Genomic DNA, 24,029 nt, shown 5'->3' with positions numbered 1-24,029 from the left:
GCTGGAACAAGTCTAGTGAATATTTGCTGTACTCCCTCTGCAGCAAGTATATATTTTAGGTTTAAAAAAAAACAAAATTGCACAGAATACTCCAGGTGTGATCTCACCATGACCCTCGATCACAATATAACTTATTCCAATACTGACCCTCATGGTATCCCATTAGTCATAGCCTGTTAACCTGAGATTTATTCTCACTCTTTCAGACCAATAACCAATTCTCAATCCGTTTCAGTATATTGCCCCCAATACCATGTGCCTTAACTTTGCTGACCCTGTGTGGATTCTTATCAGACCACCTTCAACCAATGAGTCCAGACCCAAAATATTGACTGACCATTTCCATCCTTAGAGGTTGCCTGACCAGCCAAGTTCCTCCAAATTTGATTTTCCATTTTATGTAAATTAAAGTCTCCCATGATGATTGTATTACTCCTCTTACATGTGTTTAAATGTTCTGAGTTACGCTTTCCCAGTATTATAATTACTACTTAGTTACTTAGAAATAACAACAACCAATCTTTTTTGCTCTTTATTACTTCTTTGTTAGACCCAAATTGATTTTTCTTCTACATTATCTGTTGAGCCCCATGCCTTTTTTTTTTACCATTCTACTGATAGAAACATAGAAATTAGGTGCAGGAGTAGGCCATTCGGCCCTTCGAGCCTGCACCGCCATTCAATATGATCATGGCTGATCATCCAACTCAGTATCCCGTACCTGCCTTCTCTCCATACCCTCTGATCCCCTTAGCCACAAGGGCCACGTCTAACTCCCTCTTAAATATAGCCAATGAACTGGCCTCGACTACCCTCTGTGGCAGGGAGTTCCAGAGATTCACCACTCTCTGTGTGAAAAAAGTTCTTCTCATCTCGATTTTAAAGGATTTCCCCCTTATCCTTAAGCTGTGACCCCTTGTCCTGGACTTCCCCAACATCGGGAGCAATCTTCCTGCATCTAGCCTGTCCAACCCCTTAAGAATTTTGTAAGTTTCTATAAGATCCCCTCTCAATCTCCTAAATTCTAGAGAGTATAAACCAAGTCTATCCAGTCTTTCTTCATAAGACAGTCCTGACATCCCAGGAATCAGTCTGGTGAACCTTCTCTGCACTCCCTCTATGGCAATAATGTCCTTCCTCAGATTTGGAGACCAAAACTGTACGCAATACTCCAGGTGTGGTCTCACCAAGACCCTGTACAACTGCAGTAGAACCTCCCTGCTCCTATACTCAAATCCTTTTGCTATGAAAGCTAACATACCATTCGCTTTCTTCATTGCCTGCTGCACCTGCATGCCCACTTTCAATGACTGGTGTACCATGACACCCAGGTCTCGCTGCATCTCCCCTTTTCCTAGTCGGCCACCATTTAGATAATAGTCTGCTTTCCTGTTTTTGCCACCAAAATGGATAACCTCACATTTATCCACATTATACTGCATCTGCCAAACATTTGCCCACTCACCCAGCCTATCCAAGTCACCTTGCAGTCTCCTAGCATCCTCCTCACAGCTAACACTGCCCCCCAGCTTAGTGTCATCCGCAAACTTGGAGATATTGCCTTCAATTCCCTCATCCTAAAGCAGTGCTACAACGGCCTCTTCTTATTTGTCCGTCCTCCTTAAACGTTAAATACTCTGGAATATTTAGTTTCTAGCTTTAGTCACCCTGTAGCCATGCTTCCATAACGGCAATTAGTTCATATCAGTTTTCTTCAATCTGTGCCAACAATTCACTTACCTTGGACAGGTTAATTTAGGAATGCACAGAGGAGCAGAAATAAAACAGATACATTTTGGAGCACCTCAGCGGGACAGGCAGTATCTCTGGAGAGAAGGAACGGGTGGCGTTTCGGGTCTGATGAATGGTGTGGACCCAAAACGCCACCCATTCCTTCTCACCAGGAATGCTGCCTGTCCCACTGAATTACTCCACATTTTATGTCTCTCTTCAGTTTAAATCAATATCTGCAGTTCCTTCCTATATATTTTGGAGCAAGATGGAAGAGAACATCGCCAAGTTTGCGGATGACACAAAGCTGGGTAGCAGTGTGAGCTGCGAGGGGGATTATATGAAGCTGCAGGGTGACTTGGATAGGTTGGGTGAGTGCACAGATGCGTGGCAGATGCAGTATAATGTGGATAAATGTGAGGTTATCCACTCTGGTGGCAAGAACAGTAAGGCAGATTATTATCTGAATAGTGTAGATGAAGAAAATGGGAGGTGCAACGAGATCTGGGTGTGCTTGTATATCAGTCACGGAAAATAAGCCTGCAGGTACAGCAGGCAGTGAAGAAAGTAATGGCATGTTGGCCTTCATTGCAAGAGGATTTGGGTTTAGGCGCAGGGAGGTCCTACTGCAGTTGTACAGGGCCCTGGTGCGAGGGGCCCTGGTGAGACCACACCTGGAGTATTGTGTGCAATTTTGGTCTCCTAATTTGAGGAGGACATCATTGCTATTGAGGGAGTGCAGTGTAGGTACACAAGGTTAATTCCCGGAATGGCGGGACTGACATATGATGAAAGAATGGGTGGAATGGGCTTGTATTCACTGGAATTTAGAAAGATGCGAGGGGATCTTATAGAAACATTTAAAATTCTTAAAGGATTGGACCGGCTAGATGCAAGAAAAATGTCCCCGATGTTGGGGAAGTCCAGAACCAGTGGTCAGTTTAAGAATAAGGGGCAGGCCATTTGGGACTGAGATGCGGACATTTTTTTTCACCAGAGTAGTGAATCTGTGGAATTCTCTCCCACAGATGACAGTCGAGGCCAATAAGCGAGTTTGGTATTCCGACTGCGCATGGCCAGGTCATAGGTCACTAGCTATAAACATTCTCGGCAGCTGTGGTGCGCAAGCCTGCGTTTCGTTCGTGGTCAGGGTCGGACCCGGGTCTCCGGCGCTGCGGGCGCTGTTGAGTTGCTGCTGGGCCGTCCCCATTCCCTCTCGGGTGTCCCGTCCCTGTCTGGGGTGGCCCTGGGCTGGCGGGGCAATGGCGGCCCCGGACTTGCAGCCGGCGGGGGGGGGAGAGGCGCTGGCTCCAGTTCGGCTCTGCCTGTCCAGCCGGGTTGGCCGGCAGCCGGGGCGCAAGCCTGGAGCAGGGCAGCCCCGGACTTGCAGCTGGCACAGGGGGGAGGCACTGGCCCCTGCTGTCGGTTGGCTCGTCGAGGCAGGCAGAGTTGAGCTGGGATTGCCTTTTCTCCACGCTGGCTGTGGGCCTGGGGGCCGCTGAACCGGGCCGGTGTCCCAGCGCTCCAGACGTCTCCGGCTGCCCCCTAGGCGGGGATGGGACACTCGGGAGGGGGGGGGGAGGGAAACAGTTCAATGGCGATTCGGCAGCCCTTGCGGCGCCGGGGACCCGGATTCGATCTTGGCTGCAGATGAGGCTCGGGTCTGTGTGCGTGCAGCTGCCGAGAATGGCTCTCCACCGGTCCAGTCTCTCCCCCCACCCCTGTCTCCCACTTGCATCTGCCCCCTCTATCTCGCCGCTACACCCCGCTCTCCTGTTACCTGGCACCCTCGTTCCTCAGATCAATATATTTTTACACATAAATCATGAATAAAGATAAGAATTTGTACACAGTTTATACAGTCAGCGCTTCATTTTTTCTTTATAGCGAGTGACCTTTGACAAATCCCTTGATTCCTTGCGTTTTTTGGAATACCGAACTCCCTTATTCACTGGATGCTTTCAAGAGAGAGTTAGATTTAGCTCTTAGGGCTAAAGGAATCAAGGGATATGGGGGAAAAGCAGGAACGGGGTACTGATTTTAGATTATCAGTCCTGATCATATTGAATGGAGGTGCAGGCTCGAAGGGCCGAATGGCCTACTCCTGCACTTATTTTTCTATGTTTTTTAAGAGGTGCTTTTGGAAACTCAGAACACAGATGGTGGATAACTTAAGGAACTAGAAGTGTAACACATCTGAGTCAGTTATAAGGTAATAATTAAGATGTAGTGCATTAGGAATGTGCAGTTCTTCGTGACAGCTGTGATTAAAGTCATGTCAGTTGTTTTGTCCATTAAAGAGGACTTTGAACTGATAAGACTACAACTTTGTCAATAAAAATCATCGCTTGATTAACATGTTTAAAACAATGATGCAAGGGATGTTTCTTAAGCCACATTCCTCACTAAGTAACAAATACCTTGTCCAAATCTCTTTTTTTCCCCCAAGTTAAAATAATCTCCCAATCTGAGTCTTGCAGAGGAATTTTGTGAAGTAGAGAATTCCATTGGTTTACATCTTCCTCAATGAATACATTTCTACTCATTTTGATAATAATCGGCCAACCATTTATCCTGAGGCTTTGTCCTTAGTTCCAAACATCACAAAAAGATATATTTTCTCCGCAGTTACTATTCTACTTTTATATATTTCAATGAGATCTCCTTCTTCTGAACGCCAGTAAATGCAGGTTCGTCCTACTTAATTTCTCTTTGCATGCTAATCTGGAATTAATCATCTCTGGAACCACAATTGTGATAGCCTGCCAACTTGAGAAAGTCCCTTTATTTCTATGCAAGAAAACAATCTACTGGTGGAATTTAGTGGGTCAGGCAGCATCTGTGGAGGAAAAAACAGTCAAAGCTTTGGGTTAAGACCCTACCTTTGGATTAAAAAAGGTTTCAATCTGAAATGTCAACTGTTAATTTCTCTTCACACTTGCTGAGTTACTCAAATTGATTGTTTTTTTGCTCAAAACAGCATCCATAGTCATCTATGTCTCTTTTTATTCCTACGTTGCTTTCTGGACATTCATTAATCTTCTACCCATGTTAATCTGATACCGTCAACCCAAAGTACTTTGATTTCATGTATCAACCTTTTGTGTGATACCTTATCAATACAGATTTACAGGTTTCCTCGAATCTATCTTATATTTAGAGTTTGAAAATCAACAAGATGTAAAATAAAATGTTTCCTTCATGAATTTAAGTACCCTTCCACAACTTCCTTGATATTAGTTTTTATGGACTTTTGTAACAATTGATGTCAGGCCAACTGGTTTATAGTTAGTAACCTGTTTCATCTCTTCCAACTTTCAAGAAAGGCATTGTTGCACTTGCTACTAAGTGATCCAGAATGTATGGAATTTTGGAAGATTGTCAATGACGAATCTGGTTTCTCTGCAGCCAAACAGTAACATGGGACTGCAGGTGCTGGAATCTTGACAGAATACAAAGTACTGGAGTACTCAGCATGTCTGAAGAATAGTCCTGACCTGAAACTACGCCTATCCATTCCCTCCACAGAACCTGCTAACTATTGAATTAATCAAGCACTTTGCATTTTATTCCCCCACGGCAGCTATGTTTTTAGAACTCTGGTATGCTGGCCATCAGATCTAGAGAATTGGTCAGTTTTTAATCCACATAATTTATTTGTCTTTATTAATATTAACTACATTAACTTTCATATCATCAGACCCTATTTCTGGTTTATTTAATGGGACTTCTTCCCATTAAATAAACCAGAAAGATTTCTTCAGTTCCTCAGCACTTTTTAAAACGTCTCATTATAATTTCTCTTCCACTGCCTTGAAGGACCCATATCTATTTTTGTTATCCCCTTCATTTTAACATAATTATGTCATATTATTTTTAACAATTTACTTGGTAGTTTTCCTACATATCTTCCCCTTTATCACACTTCATATGTCATCCATTGCTAACACTCAGGTTTACTTTTTTTACATGGTATCATTATAAATCTCTTCATTTAATCTAATATCACCATCCTTAACCTTTTCATTAGCCACAATGGATCACTCTTCCTGTGGGGATTATTTTTCTCAATTTTATAATTGAGAATTATTCAGTATTTCTACAAAAACATTTGCTGTTGTTTTTCCCACTGCCGAACCTTTTAATATAATTTCCCAATTTACATAATCCAATTAAACCCTCATATATATGCAGTTAGCCTCATTCTTATTCAAAACTCAATGTTGAATAAATTGTGCCACTCCTGAATGGAATAGAAAATGTTATCATATAGTCATTATTTCCTCTGTAGAATGTCCTTGCATTAAAATGGCCAATAAACCTGCCTTATTAATCAAGTCAAAATAATTCATGAAAATAAAAAAACTTGAGATGTTGCTGAAAGAAAAATAGAAAATTCTAGAAAGATTCAGGAGGGTAGGCATCATCTGAGGAAGGAGAAGCCATGATGGCTCCAGATTCTCTTGTCCACATTTCCAAATCCACCAACTGCAACTTCTTGAAATGCAACATCTGTTCTTTTACTTTGCTCCTTCCCACCTTCCAGGAACCTAAATAGTATATTCTGGTGAAGAAGTGTTTCACTTGCACATCTTTCAATCTAATGCATTACATGCAGTGCACACAACATGGTGACCTAGTCGCTGGAGAAATTAAATATCGACCATTTAGAAGAACACTTTTGTTCAGTTCGCAAGAGTGACCCGGAGTTTCCAGTTGTCTGTACAATAATTCTCCATCCTATTCCCATTCCAGCCTGTGGGAATGAAGTGCACAGATGAACCGAATCTTGGTTTATCTCTGTCCAAAGACACCATCTGACCTGTTGAGCATTTTAAGCAATTGCTTAGTGGCTTCAGGTTTCACAACCAGCTATGATTTGCATTTAACAGTTTTACCATATTGCTTTACTTTCACGCTTTCTACCATATTTCATTAATTGATGAAAATAAGAGATCCAGCAATTACGGCATAATCGGGGCAACCATGACCTCACCCATTCAAAGATATTCCTTTTGATTTATCATCCTTGACTACACCTTATCTGCAACTTAAAACTAACATTTCCAGTGCTGATGAAGCCTCTGCAACCTGAAATGTTGGCTGTTTCTCTTTCCAGATGCATCCTGACACTAATAAGAATGCTGACCAATTTTTCCATTCTCAATCCTGGAAACTGATGGAAATCTTTTAACCACAAGCTGGTTGTTGGAGTGTGTTTGTGCACTAGTTATTCACTTTCGGAATGTAGACTGGGAGTTCAACCTGCAATAGAGGGATGTGAATCTCATAAAATGGAATAAACAGGGACAGGGTCATTGCAGGTCTCAGTGTATGAACTCGCAATATAAAACTGGCCAAGTTTTAGCAGTAATAGGCAGTTAACTCAGACAGCACTTAAAAATGGCTGGTTAAGGAAATGAAACCAATGCATTTTTGTATTAGAAGTGCTCTTTTGAAGATGAGTCCAAGGCATATTCTTGGAACAGAGCAGATGCTTATTTTTTGTTTTCTCCCAAGGAGGGGTGGAGGGCACGCAGGAGGTCTCCTCTCACCGGCTTAGAATCTTAATTTAGGAAATGTACATGTGCAAGAGAATCTAAAAAGGAGAGAGGATAAGTACAGGTCGAAAAATTAACTCCTAATTAGGGATTAGTTTGAAAATTCCTCAACCTCATACTTGCATCTGTGCATTTGGAGCAATTTTCATTATTTGTCTTTCAAAAGCATGGAAATCTAAAAGTCAAAACATTATTTCGAGTGTACCCTCTAAAAATGTACAGGTGCTCATGTGCTCTTAAATTTTTTTTACAAGCCAGCCACTCATGGGTACACTAGGAATAAATATTTTTTCTTAACCCTTAAAGCATTACATCATTGGATTTGCTGTGTTACTCATGAGGTGCTCCTATTCATCCAGCAGAGAAAAAGGTTAATGTGGCACACTCAGTCTCACACACATTACATAATGTTTTTTTCAGCCAAATTCCGCTGCATTGGCAAGTAATAGCGGTGTTACTTAAAAATCAGATGCAAATAAAATTTTTATGGTCTAGTCATATCAAGCAGCTGTTTCACATTATTTTCAAAACTGAAATGCCAAAACAGAGCTATAGCACCATCCAGTGACAAATGGGTAGTAATTTGAAATTCTCAATGTTTATGCAGTGCCTACAGCAAATATGAGCTAACAACTTTTATGATGAACAATGCTCAGGTTCTTAATTTGTACCGGTATATATATATTTTTTAAATCTCTTCCTTTTTGGGGATTCTCTTAATGTAGACAACTCTTCTGATTATGTCATTTATCTCCCCGACTGGCATTGTCTTCCATTAGATCGAGTCACAGAATTGTACAGCAAAAACAAAAAGGCCTAACTTGTCCATGTCTACACTAATCCCATTTGGTTACATTCAGCCTTTTTCGTATCCAAGTACCTGTCCAAATTATTTTAAAATGTTGTAATCTGACTCAACCACTTCCTCTGGCAGCTCATTCCATATACCCTCCACCCTGTGTGAGAAAAACTTGCCCCTCAGATCTCCCCCTCACATAAAAACCTAACCCCTCTAGTTTTAGATTCCCACACCCTAGGAAAAAGATTCTAACTATCAAACTTATCTTGCCTCTCATAATTTAATCAATTTCTAGAGGCCACTCTTTAACCTTATACATTCCAATGAGAATAAATTCAGCATTCTGAATCTCTATATAAAGCCCTTCATTCAGTCCACGGACATTCTCATCCAAATCATTTATATATATTGTAAATAGCAATAATCACAGCAGCTGTCCTCCAATATTGTGAAATACTGATCTTGTTATGAATGTACTAATATTAATTAATTTACGATAGCTTAATAGTTTCTTACCTGTTACATACTTTTTGTTATTACTTCTAAATCGGTCATCAACCAGGATCAGTGCTCCCCAGTCAGTCTTATGCCGAATGCATCTATAAGAGTATATACAATTACATCTGCTATCAGTTATTTTCTAAAGCTACTATTATCCATACTAAATTATCTATACTAAAGAATATTTTCAGATGTTAAAATAGACACAGATTTTCTGTGTATTTGTGATAGTGTGTATACACTAAAGATCATTTAAACTTTTGAATCCTAGAGAGAAGTTATGTACAGGAGAGAGAGAGAACACCTGGATATTGGAACACTACAGCCCACCTATTCCCTTGCTAAAAGCAGGCTCATCATAGGCATGTAAATTTGTCCATACCGTAGACATTCAATATTTATTATATGCCTTTACATCTGCTATACTATATAATGATCTGTCAAAAAGGTCACATGAATTATGCTTTCCTTTCCCTACCCATTAACTCTTACCTTCCCAGTGCTTGATTCAATGCTCGAAATGCCTGAATCTCATACCATTGACTGCCAGGAAGCAGACCACGGGTCCTTGAATGCTGGTCGTTATATTTCCGTTTTAATTCCACCTAAAGGGAAACAATAGACCCAGTTCAAATAGTCACGTATTAAAAGTGCTACGTCATGTGTGTAATACAGCACTGATGCAGATTGAACACTAAAGCAACAGAAATCCTGAGGAGACCACCCAGCAGCCTAGGCACCATTCTTGAGATGACAAATCAGTCGACATTCCAGAGCATTTATGTCATTTGGATTCTCTTGGTTCTGTACTAATCTAGACATTTCCATTTCCCTTTCCCATCCTTTCCCTTTCTCTGAATTTAAGATGTGTTTTTTTTTCATGTTTCTAGTCAGATGAGAAGCCATTGACGTGAAATGTTCACTGTTTCTCTTCACAGAAGAGCTTTAAAAAAATAAAATCATCCTAGGGATGCGCTTTGCAGATTGAGCCTGCCCATCCCCAATTGCCCTTGGGAGGTTCCAGGTCAGGTTGGTGTGTGGCTTGGAGTATTCACTCAGGCCTGCCTTTTTGAACTGCTGTGGGGTACTTTTGAGGTGCGGGTACACCCACAATCCTGTTACGGCGGGAGTTCCACGTTTTTGACTCAGCAATGCTGAAGGAACGATGATGTATTTACAAGTCAGGTTGGTGTGTGCCTTGGAGTATTTCCTCACAATCCTGACTTGAACCCGGAGGAGAGGCTTCAGGGAGTTAGGACGCGAGTTTCCTGCTGTGGGATTTCTCAAAAGTGGTATGTTTACAAAAGGTCTAAAAGGATGCCGGAGAGAGGAGCAAACATGACTGGGTAGAAATATGTGATATTTAAAGTGGATTGTTGGAGGATGAAGAGCCAAAGCAGGTCAGCAAGACGAGGAATGAGATTACTTACTATTGTGCAATATAGATAGAGATATCAGAGTTTGGATGGGTTGCACCATATGAGCGAAGTATAACAAACTGCCTAGAAGAACATTGATATCTCTAGAGATAAAATGGGCACAAAGAACAGTTTCAGCAGCAGATGGCTGATCAGGTTTGGAGGCAGGCGATGTTATCAAAGTGGAAGCGGCAGTCTTGCTGATGATATGACATGTGATTGGAAACTCAGCTTAGAATTGAACAGTTTTGTTGTGCTGGAGACAGGCATCTATGAAAAACATGGATGCTGGAGTAACTCAGCGAATCAGGCAGCATCTCTGGAGGTCATGGATAGGTGACGTTTAGGGTCAGAACCCTTCTTCAGAGATTGTGGTTACAGGGAGGAGTATGGAGGGAATTAAAGGTTGCGCCGGCAAAGTTTTGGATCATCTTGTTTGTCAATGCTGCACTGGAATAATCAGGTTCCTATAGCACACTTGCTAAAATTCACTCTTTTTACCCTAACACTAACCATAATTGAACTAATGGAATATATATTGCATCCAGTCATTAATGGATATCATTATTATCAGTGCTTTAAAATTGTATGGGTAAATGTGTATCATCATATAATGTTTATTTTGTAACCTGGGGACCCGCTGAATATGGGAAACTCCAAAAGTAACTATCAGTAAGTAACAAAATAAATATTTCCAACAAAGTGCCGGAGTTACTCAGCGGGTCAGGCAGCATCTGTGGAGCGAATGGACAGGTGATCTTTTGGGTTGGGACTCTTCTTCAAAATGATTGGAGTAGAGGAGGGGGGAGGGGTGGAGAAAGCGGTTAAAGAAAGGTAGGGCAGGACAACACCTGGCAAGTGTTTGGTGGATTCAGGTGGGGGGGGGGGGGGTTTGGACAAAGGCACAAGATGAAAAGGAAATGAAAGGGTGTCAGATAAGGACAGGAATGTGAAGCTAGAAGGAGGCATATGTTGAAGGAGATGGAGACGGGGTGTGGGGAAGTCTTTGCAGCATTTGCCAAGATAATACAACAAATAATTAAATCTCACATACTATGTGCAATAGACATACATGTACAATTTTATACAGCTGTATACAATAAAAACATTTAAAATATAATGTTAGAAAATAATTATGTTTTTTGCTCGACTCTCCAGATGATGTTTTGAAATGTTTATTTTTACAGCTGCAGAAAGGAACATTAACTACTTTGATTTTTTGCAATTCTGCATACTAAATAATTAAATTTGGACACACGTGTTCTTTTGCCATCCTTTAGATCTTCAAACCATTAATGTCATGATACATAGAACAGAAATTTCTGATCATAAACCAAAAAATAAACATGATAGCAACAGTTTACACTATGCATAAATTTCAATTTTAGTTACATAAAAACACTGGGAATTTACATTGGATGAAAAATAAATCTCTTGGATTTAACAGTTATCTCTTGTCAAAATGTTTTAGATGAGAGCTGAAAAAGCATGTGGTTGAACCGCAAAGGTTACATCACAGTAAGAGGGTGCAGCGCAGCAGTTAAATTACTGGCCCAGTCATTCAGGGGCCTAGGTTAACATCCAAAGAAACAATTTCAAATCCTTTCAGGGCAGATTTGAATTCAGTTAATAAGCTGAAATTTGGGGAAGAAACACAATTATTTGTCCGAATAATGATGATTTTGCCAGTAATGCTAAATCCCAAAGATTCTATACATAACTAAAGCTCTGATCTTGTTATCTTCCGGTTGCGCGGTCATTCTATTTGCGCAAAAACATTACGCAAGAGCGCAACGATTTTTCGCCAGCTTTCTCACCGTTCTCCTGCGCTGCGATTGCACCAAGTTTCATTCCGATCCGTGGTCTAATGTGAACTTTAGCGAGGTTTAAAAATCTTAAAAACCACGCGTGTGCAGATCAATCTCCTCTCCTGCCGTTCAGCGCAGTCTTTCAGCTGAGTCTTTTCTCCTGTCACTCCGCGGGACGGTCCGCCCCTTCCTGCACCATCGCATCTTTACTGCAGCGGTGGATGCCGGCTAGAGTTTTCCAACCGGACACAATTTTCGGAGGGACTGGAAACAGCCCGACACGGGAAATGTCGCCAAATGGAAAGCAGAGAATCTGCTCTCGGCGGAGAACGACCAGCGATCCAGCAGCCAACAACCAGCAGACCAGCGACCGCTGTGAGTCAGCTCCAGCCCCTTCCTCTCTGGACCCCCTCGCTGGCTCCTGACCCCCTCCCCCATGATACCCCACAACCCCCGTATTTTTTCCAAGCTCTCTTCCCCCCCGCCCACACCCCACCTCCTCCCTCACACACCCCCCTTCCCTCACACACCCCCCTTCCTCCCACCCCCTCCTCCCCCACACCCCCCTCCTCCCCACACACCCACCCCCCACACATCCACCCCCCCACACCCCCTCCCCTCCCCCACACCCCCCGTCCCCCTCCCCCACACACACACCCCCTCCCACACACACACACCCCCTCCCACACACACACCCCTACCCGCCCCCACACATCCTCCCCCACACCCCCACAACTCCCCCTCCCCCAACACCAGCCGGCTGCGCCTGCGCCTGCGCAGTAATACCTGCAGATTCTACGTCACAATGAGAACCCAATGGGCGGGAATGGCTGCGCCGCCGGAGAGCCGCTAAGAGTGGATGGGGTGGGGGGGGTTGAGGGGGGGATGGAGTGAGTGTGTGGGGGGAAGGGCAAGAGGTGGAGTGGGGGAGGGGAGATCAGGGGCGTCACAACGGGAACCCGTCAGCCGCTCCTGCGGTTAGGGGCTATGGGTGAGTGGTGGAATAATGCATTGGGGGAACAGGTTGCGTTGGAGGATCAGGTGAGTGGTGGAATATTGCGTTGGGGAATGGGTTGCGTTGGGGGACCAGGCCTCCCATGTGACTGGGACTAAACGGGTCCCACTTAGTCTAGTGAATGTATAAAAATAACGATTGATGGATTATATTAATAGTTTAATTTTCTTTTCTTTCCTTGAAAGATGTTATATATGCATAAGATTTCTCCATCATTTGACTGGAGACTATATAATCTCAATGTTTAAATGTATTAAAGACACAATAAATTGCAGGGGATTATTCCTAGCCTTGTATTACTTAATTACTGTGTTTAATTATGGCAACATTTCCGCCAATTCATATTCCTTCAGTTATACTACCATGAAATCAGTTTTTACATTAATAAATGACATTGCAAGTATATTATGCCAAGTTAGTTGGTAAATTGGAATTTTATACAGGAATTGCAAAAGAACATTAGCAAAAAGATCCCATTACTACTGGTGAGGAAATAAAAAGGCAATGTTAAGAACATTTTATGCTGAAATAGACAGGAGAGTATTCTGATGAAGAAAGCCAAAATACTGAAATACTGCACTGAAAAAATTGACAACTATTTTTCATCCCAATATAACAAATTTTGGCAAGATTAAAGATCTGGCAACTAATTAACAGCTCAGTTTAATGGTAAGACTCTTTCCTGATTCTGGGCTTGTCCAACTTTAAGTGCAAAATATAAGTGAACATTTTGGTGCAATCGTGAGGGAGTGTGGCTTTATCAGAGAGGTCATCCTTTGCATGAGACTGCACACCAGGGCCCTGATCTATCTTGACATAAATAATCCAGGTCATTCCGTTTCTGTCTTGATTAACATTTACCCAGTAGAAACACCAAATGGGACACGGTCATTTGATTCTTTTCTTATTTTGTAGCAATATAGAATACTCAATCAACTCTATGTCCGGTCTCAGAATGCACACATCAGTCCCTTTATTCCATTGTCCCTCTCAGACCCAACAACTCCCCCCTATTTCACCGGTCACCCAGCTACATGAGTAGTAATTTACAGTGGCCTATCAACCTACTAGCACATCTTTGTGATGTGGAAGGAATCTGGGGCACATGGAGCAAACCAACTTGGCCATAGGAAAAATGTGCGAACACCACACATACAGCACTATTGTCAGAATCGAACTTATGTCGTTGGAGCTATGAAGCAGCAATTTTCTGCTCAACCACTGTGCAGTATACTGTTGTTTATTACGTTGTGTATGCAAATTAACACCCAAATTTACTGCAAATGATCAGAGTTCAAAAATGTAATTGCCAATGGTCTGCTGGGATAATATATTGGAACTAGCATGGATAGATACATTAATACATTTGACTTCACAGAATAGTAAGATATAAAATTGTACCAAATTACACCTTCTTTCAAAGCACTGTTTAAATCATTTAAAAAAACTTTCCTCCAAATGTAAGAAGCTTTAAAGGCTGTTTCAAAGAAAATGATCAATATCCTGTGGCGGCACGACTGACTAAAGGACAGGTTCCAGCATAAAACCAACATGACCAGAACTGTGCAGATTCTGATGTAAATACTACAGTGCATTCAGAAAATATTCAGACCCCTTCACTTTTTCCACATTTTGTTACGTTACAGCCTTATTTTAAAATGGATTAAATTCATTTTTTTAATCATCAATCTGCACACTATACCCCATAATAAAAAAGCGAAAACAGGTGTTTAGAAATTTTTGCAAAGTAATTATAAATAAGCAACTGAAATATCACAATTACATAAGTATTCAGACCCATTACTCAATACTTTGTTGAGGGGCCTTTGGCAGCGATTACAGCCTCAAGTCTTCCTGGGTATGATGCTACAAGCTTAGCACATCTGTATTTGGGTAATTTCTCCCAGTCTTCTCTGCAGATCCTCTCAAGCTCTGTCAGGTTGGATGGGGAGAGGCGATGCACAGCTATTTTCAGGTCCCTCCAGAGATGTTCGATCGGGTTCAAGTTCGGGCTCTGGCTGGGCCACTCAAGGACATTTACAGACTTGTCATGAAGCCACTCCTGCATTGTCCTGGCTATGTGCTAAGGGTCGTTGTTCTGTTGGAAGGTGAACCTCCGCCCCAGTCTGAGGTCCAGAATGCTCTGAAGCAGTTTTTCATCAATGATCTCTCCGTTCATCTTTCCCTCGATCCTGACTAATCTCTCAGTTTTTGCTGCTGAAAAACACCCCCACAGCATGATGCTGCCACCACCATGCTTCACAGTAGATATGGTATTGGCCAGGTGATGAGTGGTGCCTGGTTTCCTCCAGACATGACGCTTGGCATTCAGGCCAAAGAGTTCAATCTTGTTTCATCAGACCAGAGAATCTTGTTTCTCATGCCTTTTGGCAAACTCCAAGCGGGCTGTCATACGCCTTTTACTGATGAGTGGCTTCCGCCTGGCCACTCTACCATAAAGGCCTGATTGGTGGAGTGCTGCAGATATAGTTGTTCTTCTGGAAGGTTCTCCCACTTCCAAAGAGAAACTCTGGAGCTGTGTCAGAGTGACCATCGGGTTCTTGGTCACCTCCCTGACCAAGGCCCTTCTCCCCCGATTGCTCAGTTTGGCCATGCGGCCAGCTCTATGAAGAGTCCTGGTGGTTACAAAATTCTTCCAATTAAGAATGACGGAGACCACTGTGCTCTTCGGGACCTGCAATGCTGCAGATATTGTTTTATACCCTTCCCCAGGTCTGTCTCGACACAATCCTGTCTCGGAGGTCTACGGACAATTCCTTAGTCTCCATGGGTTGGTTTTTGCTCTGACATGCACTGTCAACTGTGGGACCTTATATAGATCTCCAAGAGGGCTCTGATTTGTGCCTTTCCAAATCATGTCCAATCAATTTAATTTACCACTGGAGGACTCCAATCAAGTTGTAGAAACATCTCAAGGATAATCAATGAAAACTGGATGAACCTAAGCTCAATTTTGAGTGACATAGCAAAGGGTCTGAATACTTATGTAAATGTGATATTTCAGTTATTTCTTTTTCATTACTTTGCAAAAATTTCTCAACACCTGTTTTCACTTCTTCATTCTGGGGTATTGTGTGTAGATTGATGATAAAAAAAAAGAATTTAATCCATTTTACAATAAGGCTGTAACGTAACAAAATGTGGAAAAAAGTGAATGGGTCTGAATACTTTCTGAATGCACTTTACACTATGACAGCTGAATTTGTTCACAGAACGTGGGTTTTTAACCAGACATTAATACTCACTTTCTGTTTGAGATAATAAATTCTATAGTCTATCAACTACCAGCATATACAGCATGAAACACCGCAAAGGAACATAGTGTCTAACCTTCTCTTGTTCCACACCCAGTCCGGAATATTGGAATGAAAAACAAATTCATTTGTGAATACCACAAGATATTAAATCTTTACAGAAAACTGTCACTTTAAATTTGATCCCATTATTGGAACAGTTGAATTTTTAAAGCAGTTCAAAAACAAAGGTTAAGTTAAAATGTATAGCTTAAATGCGGTGAGGCATTGTGGTTGATGCCCATTTCATTAGGCTTGATTTAAACAAGCATAGAAAATAAACTAGCTGGAAATCAAGCAACCAAACTGGATAGATGCAGAGTCATTTTAATATGTTTTACATCAATTCCAATATGCTTTCTTACAATCAGTGCATAATCCACACCACTGCCAATATGTGCAATTTACCATTGTTATCATTGTTGCATTACAATGAATTAGGGAGCAATTTCAATCTGCCTCACATAAACAGAATAAATGCACACGGAAGATCTGTAAAAGATGCACAAGTTTGTACGCTTCATAGGATGAAAAAATGACAGTTCTGACCAATTTATAATCTCCTATAGGGGCAAATAAATAGATGCCTGCAAATATAAATGATAATATGACAGAAAAAAACAATTTTTCATAATTGTACATCCTGTGACATCCCTAATATTATTCACATTATATTCTTTATCAAATTAATCAAACCATTTGATTCAATTTATCAAATCGTGGGATTAGTAAATAAGAAAAAAAAAATTCCTCCAACAAACATGAAAGATCAAACATGACACCAAATGAGCCATACACTCGTATTCCAGCAATAAATGTCTAAAATATTCCTCTGCAATAATGATAGTTTCATTACATTGTGCTCGGAACCAAAGCTGCTCATAGGTTGGGACAGCTGTTTAATTTGAAGGAAAAAAATCAATTACAATCCAATTACAAGCATTAGTGTAATAAATTTTATACCCCTTCCAACCATCTTAATTCAGGGGCCTTGCCAGAGTAGGTTTCATCACTAATTCCACTGGGTGGCGCCGTCAGCGATGGCAGCCTCGCCAACAGTCTGTCTGTCTTTTCGTCTTTTTTGTTATTTTTAGTGTGTTTTAAAAAGTATGTGTTAAAGTTCTCTGGTTTGTTTTATGTGGGGGGTGGTGGAGGGGGTCGGGGGAAACTTTTTTCAATCTCTTACCTTGTCGGAGATGCAATTGTTTTCCGGATCGTGTCTCCAGTCGCTCTGCGGAATAACATCATGGAGCTGGCGGCCTTGCTCGAGTTTGACTTTGAGCCCCACCGCGGAGCCGTGGACTAACCACAGGAGCATGTGATACCTTGCCTGGGATCGACGCTCCAACCGCGGCCTGCAGATTTCAACGGAAACTGATGTCGGGAAGTTCCAAAGTTGCAGGAGGTTTGACTCGTCCCGACCATGGGTTTGATCGCCTGGCGCGTGGGAGCTGTGATCCCCCCCAATGCGGGAGCTTGATTGCCCCGATGCGGAGGGCTCGACCGCCGGATGCGGGAGCACAGATAGCCCCGATAATGGAAGGTTCGAGTGCCCCGACCGCGGGAGAACGAAGAAGATTTAACTTTTTATGCCTTCCATCACAGTGAGGAATGTGGGGGAGTCGCTGTGGTGGATGTTCATGGTAAATCAAATTCCTCTTATGTTGCAAAACCTACTTGGCTAATAAAGTACTATTATAATTAATACCTAATGTGTGAAGATAAAACATAACAAGAATTTTTCGTCATTGAACATTTCCACACTGAATCACCTGTACTATCCCATGTACGACTACATTGATGGGGATAACTCAGTGCAATTTTAAACCAAAACACCAAAAGAGATGTCTTCCCTTTGTTGACAAGATTGAGACATGGGGCAGGAAGAGAAACATAATTTGTTAGTAGGTTATGCCATTTTTTAAATTAGATAATTTCCATCTTATTCGCATCGCCTTTCACTTCTTAGTTCAGTTTTAGGATATTAAAATGGACAAATTCACAATTTTACATTGCAATATTCCGCTTCAGATATCCAAGGTAAAGCAATTTTGTAATGAAGGGCGATAGAAACTGAGCACTTTGAAAGCTGGAAATGCTTATGTACTCAACAGATTAATAATTATAAAAATTGCAATGGCTGAATGATAAAGGAAGATAATCTGTTCATAAAAAAAAATCAAAGTTAAGAAATGATTATTGACTATTCATGGAAAGCCTTTTAGAATTGTAAGTGAATATTCTTTTGACATAAAATGCCGCTGCTCATAAAATAATTGTCCATTATTTACAAATCTGATCATAATGCTCTGCAGGTCACGCTGGCATAACATCTCAGAGTATATCCTCTCAGATTATTTTTTTAAAATATTGTTTCTGGCATGACCATATGAAAAATTCTATTGTTACTCATTCATCACATTAACAGATTTGATGTCTTGCGATGATTCCATTCTGGAGTAAATTTGCAGATGGACAAAATGTAGGGATGTCAATTATTCAAAATGAAGTAGTAGAGCTCACCTGACGGCCATAGGAATAAAGGTGCATCCAATATAGTGATTAGCAAAATAAATCAGAAGCTTACAGCTTGCTGATGCTAGCACAGGAGTTGTACAATTAACACAAGGCTTTTGGCATTAGTGTCGGATTATTATTGTCATGTGTACTGAGATATAGTCATGTTGGATCCTTTCATGTTTGTTTGAGAAATTAATTAGTTTTTGAATGAATGAATGATTTATTGTTGCACGTGTACTGACATACAGTGGAAAGCTTTTGTTTGCATGCTATCAAAGTCAAACATTCAAAATACAACCAAGCCATACACAAATACAACAGGTGGTGCAAAATAAAAATACTAAAGTGTAGAATATAGTTACAGCGATATATTAACAGAAAAAATGTCCAAGGGCCATAATGAGGTAGGTCGGAAGATTGGAATTACACCCTGACATTTGGGAAGACAGTTGAGTAGTCTGATAACAGTGGGGAAGAAGCTGTTCCTGAATCTGGTGATATGTGTTTTCAAGCTTCTGCCCAACAGGAGCGGGGAGAAGGTGAAAAAGGTCATGATTTAGGATATTTATGGTCTGAGCCAAGGTATCTTCAATTTTTAAGAGGGCTTACATTCTCTTCCAAAAGATGCCAATGCATGTCTCAAGCTTATGAGAGATTAAATTGTAAAAATGATTTATAAAATTATATTTTACTCTAACATAATTTCATGGATAAAAAGTGTTTTTTTATCACATAAAAAGTGATTTCTATCATAATTTGAAAATGAGTGAACAAAACAAGCTTTTCCCAGCTGGTCTTTGGTGCATTCATTCTCAAATAACAATGTGACATCGCTGGAGGGTAGCTAATGTTGTTCACTCATTCAAATCAAAACAAAGGAGGGATAACTATAAAACAGTGAGCCCTGCATCAAAAATAGGAACATTTGTGGAAAACATTTTCAGGGATATTACTTATGTTCATTTGGAAATAGAAGGCACTGATTAGGAGTCAAAATGGTCTTGTGCAGGGGAAATCTGATCTCACAACTAGATTAAGTTTCTTGATGAAGTAAAACATTGATGTAGGTGGGACAATAGACTTGGTTTACATGCACTTTCACTTTTGACAGTCCCACATGGTAGGCTGGTGCAAAAAGTGAGGGCAGATGGGATCCAAGATGTGGTGGCAAACTAGATCCAAAATTGGCCTGATAACAGGGCTGCCAACATTGGGTGAGAGTTGGGAGTGAGAAATTGCGAGAGACCAAGCCCGAGGGAGTATAGCGACCGGGGGGGGGGGGGGGGGGGGGGGGGGGGGGGGTTGGGGAGGGTGTCCTCCTCCCATTGGTATGGAACATTTGCATTTTTCAGCTTGAAATTGTGCAATATGGTGCATACTGTAGCGAGTCTTTTAACTTACACTTGAATGCAATATATATGCTTTAAATTGGATTGGAGCGTTTTTGAAAGGGGGGAGGCTGTGCGATCACTGATCACTGGCCTTGGGGGTACCCAGTGAGGGAGAGGAGCAACCGAGTGGGGAGAGGGTGTGGCAGAAGGGTGTCCCCCCTCCCAGGGTAGGAACTTTTTGAAATTTGATGTATTAAAATCATGTTTTAGTGCACTGTAGAAGTATGATTTCAATGTTTTTTGTATGAAGTATTTTTAAGAGGTAACTTTTTAAGGGGTAACTTTATCCACACAAAGGGTGATGGGTGTATGGAACAAGCTGCCAGAGGAGGTAATTGAGGCAGGGACCATCCCAACATTTAAGAAAAAGTTAGACTGATACATGGATAGGACAGGTTTGGAGGTATGGACCAAAAACAGGTGGCGTAGCTGGGACATGTTGGCGGGTGTGGGCAAGTTGCGCCGAAGGGCCTGTTTTCACACTGTATGACTACATTATACCTCCACCATGCATGAATGCTTCAAAATCAAGTGATCGAATTTTATTGCCATATACTCAAGCATAGAAACATAGAAAATAGGTGCAGGAATAGGCCATCGCCCCTTCGAGCCAGCACTGCCATTCAATATGATCATGGCTATTCATCTAAAATCAGTACCTCTTTCCTGTTTTTTCCCCATATCCCTTGATGTCGTTAGCCCCAAGAACTAAATGTAACTCTCTCTTGAAAACATCCAGTGAATTGGCCTGCACTGCCTTCTGTGGCAGAGAATTCCACAGATTCACAACTCCCTGCGTGAAGAAAGTTTGTTCTCATCTCAGTCCTAACTGGCCCCCCCTTTATTCTTAAACTGTGACCCATGGTTCTGAGCGCCCCCAACATCGGGAACATTTTTCCTGCAGTTACAGTAAGTGAAAATCTAGCAGGCAAGCAGGATGCTTTCACCAACCACCCCTATTTGAAGTCCACTATCTTCCACCGTATCTACCCAGTGCTTGGTACTTACTTCCAGCAGCCACTGGTTGTCCTGCAGGATGCACCGAGCCGCAGCCTGATCCATGCCGGTCACCTGGGCGAATTCGGCACAGAGACTCTCACGGCAGCGGCGCAACACTTCAACGCCTCCGAAGGCCCGGGACTCTTGCACTGAGGCTGCTCCATGGCCGGAGCTGCAGTGAGCTACTCGCCAGCCCGGCAAACACTCTCCAACCCCGCTCCCCGTCCGCATCTGTCCCCGCCGCTGCTTCTGCTTCCAACACCCGCGGCCCATGCAGTTGATATGAGTTTTTAAATTTTCGTTGATCACAGAATTTCTCACAACAGAGCGAGAGAAATTTGTGATCAGCGTGAGAATTTGGTGAAATGCGTGATTCTCACGCTCAATGCATGGGAGTTGGCAGTCCTGCCTCTCTATCCCCCCCTCTCTCTCTCCACCTCTCTTTCTCTCCCCTCTCTCCCACCTCACTCTCATCCCTCTCTCTCTGCCCTCCCCCTCTCTCTCCTCTGTCACCCCTCTCACTCTCTCCCCTTCCCTCTCTCTTCTCTCTCTCTCCCCTCCCCCTCTCCTCTCTTCCCCTCTCTCCCCCCTCTCCCTCCCACCTCACTCTTCCCCTCTCTCTCGTCCCCTCTCCCCCCTCTCTTTTCCCCTCTCCTCTCTCTCTTTCCCCTAACTCTCTCTCCTCTAACTCTCCCCCATCTCTCTCTCTCCCCCTCTTTCTTCTCTCTCTCCCTCTCTACACGCTCTCCCCTTCTCTCTCTCTCCTCTCTCTCTTCCCCCCCTCTCTCTCTCATCCTCTCTCCCCCATTTCTCCCTCCCACCTCACTCTCCCCCGGCTCTCTCTCCCCTCTCTCTTTCTCCTCTGTCTCTATCGCCTTTCTCTTTGCCCCCCCCCCCATCTCTCTCTCTTCCCCCTCTCTCCCTTACCACCCCTCTCTCTTCCCCCTCTCTCCCATTCTCTCCTGCCATCTCCACCCCCTCTTCCCTCTCACCCCTCTCTCTCTTCCCTCTCTCTTCCCCCCCTCTCCCCCCTCTCTCTCTCCATTCACGCCCCCTCTGTCTCTCCCCTCTCTCTCCTGTCACCCCCATCTCTCTCCCACCACTGTCTCCCTGTCTCCTCCCCCTCTCTCTCTCTCTCCACCTCCCTTTGAGAGTCTGTCCCTTCGGCACAGAGACTCTTGTGGCAGCGGCGCAAACGCTTCCGACGGCTCCGCGGCCCAGGACACTCGCACTGTCCGGAGTGCTCCATGGCCGGAGCTGCAGCGTCAGCCCCGCAAACACTCGTCCCCGCTCCCCGCATCTGTTCCCGCTACTGGTTCTGCTCCCATCCCTCCCGCAGCCCTGGCTCTCCAACACCTGCAGACCATGCAGTTTATCCGAGTTTTGAAATTTTCGTTGATCACAAAATTTCTCACCACTGAGCGTGAGAAATTTCTGATCAGCGTGAGGGCGTGAGAGTTTGCTTGAGGGCGTGAGTATCACGCTCAAAGTGTGAGAGTTGGCAGCCCTGCTGATAATAAGTAGAGGATAGTGGTTGCGGAGGGTTTTTCTGACTAGAAGTCTGTAACCAGAGGAGTACGGGAGGAATAGGTGCGGGGGCCCCAAACGGTAAAAGCATATATGTAGAAAATGGCAGGGACCTCAGGAGTGTTGATGTATGGAGGGATCTTGGGTTGCAAGTTCATAGCTCTCTGAAAAGAGCGACACAGATGGAAAGGGCAGTGAAGAAGGCATTTGGTATGCTTCGTAAACCAAGGCATTGATTTAGGATGGATTGCAGCTGTAAAAAAACATACTCCCGAGTGCTGCCTGATCATTGTTTTTTTTAAATCAGGGATATAGATTGACAATCAGGGATATAGATCTCTCCAAGATCAAAGGAATCTACAGAAAGTGCTGCCTCAAAAAGGCAGCTATTAACAGACTCACCTCCACAGACATGTTCTCATCTTGCTGCCCCTTTGGGAAGAAGTTAAAGGAGCCTGAGAAATGTGACCTCCAGATTCAGGAGGTCACATTTCTTCCTATCAATTATCAGACTCTTGAACCGCACTGCACAACCCTATCCAAGCAATGATCTACTATAGCCTTTGTTTTGATGACATAACATACTTCAATTTACACTGTCATGGTCTGTTTACCTGGTATTACTGATAATTTATTGTATTATTTACTATTGTATATTTATTTGTTGTGTTATTTCATTAAAACTACAACAAGTAAGAATTTAATTGTCCTATTCCTGGTGCACATGACATTTAGACACTCTTGACTCTTAAAGGGCCTGTCCCACTATACGAATTTACCCAAGAGCTCTCCCGAGTTTAAAAAAAAACTCGTGGTAAGTATGTAGAATGTACTTAGCGGGTACGTCGGAGCTCGGGACGTCTCTTAGCGGCTCGTAACACTAACGGCAGGTACTCGGGAAACGCGGTAAGCTCGTGAAGTTTTTTCAACATGTTGAAAAATGTCCACGAGAGCCCCGAGTACCTACGAGCGGCTATTACTGTAATTCTCCGAGTTTGAATCAGGGGAAGCTTGGAAGAACTCTTGAATTACCTTGTACAGTGGGATAGGCTCTTTACTATGACTCCATAACTATTACCAGTTGCCAAACCAAACCAAATTAAAATGGAAAAAATAGAGAGACTGAAAAGTCAAGAGTGTTTTATTGTCGTAGGTCCCAAAACGGAACAATGACATTCTTACTTGCAACAGCATAACAGATATATTTGGAGGTTGTAGTGTTTAATAGCCTGATGGTTGTTGGAAAGAAGCTGCTCCTGATCCTGGACGTTACAGTTTTCTACCTCCTATACCTTCTACCTGATGGCAGGAGTGAAATGAGAGCGTGGCCAGAGTGGTGTGAGTCTCTGTCCTTTTTGAGGCAGTGACTCCTGAGTATCCCTTGTTTAAGAAAGAACTGCAGATGCTGGAAAAATCAAAGGTAGACAAAAATGCTGGAGAATCTC

The 24,029-nt window shown here is 42.6% G+C and overlaps 1 protein-coding gene across 1 annotated transcript in view; it reads right to left on the bottom strand.

The window, feature by feature from the left end:
- The window catches only part of brip1 (BRCA1 interacting helicase 1), a 233,200-nt gene that overhangs the window by 4,806 nt on the left and 204,365 nt on the right, over positions 1-24,029 (bottom strand). The window contains 2 exon segments of the mRNA XM_033046369.1: positions 8,608-8,690; positions 9,085-9,197. Coding sequence (XP_032902260.1) covers positions 8,608-8,690; positions 9,085-9,197 — 196 coding nt within the window.

The sequence above is a fragment of the Amblyraja radiata genome, chromosome 28, assembly GCF_010909765.2.
Source record: "Amblyraja radiata isolate CabotCenter1 chromosome 28, sAmbRad1.1.pri, whole genome shotgun sequence".
In the NCBI taxonomy this organism is placed as follows: Eukaryota; Metazoa; Chordata; class Chondrichthyes; order Rajiformes; family Rajidae; genus Amblyraja; species Amblyraja radiata.
This window is presented reverse-complemented; position numbering and strand designations above follow the sequence as displayed.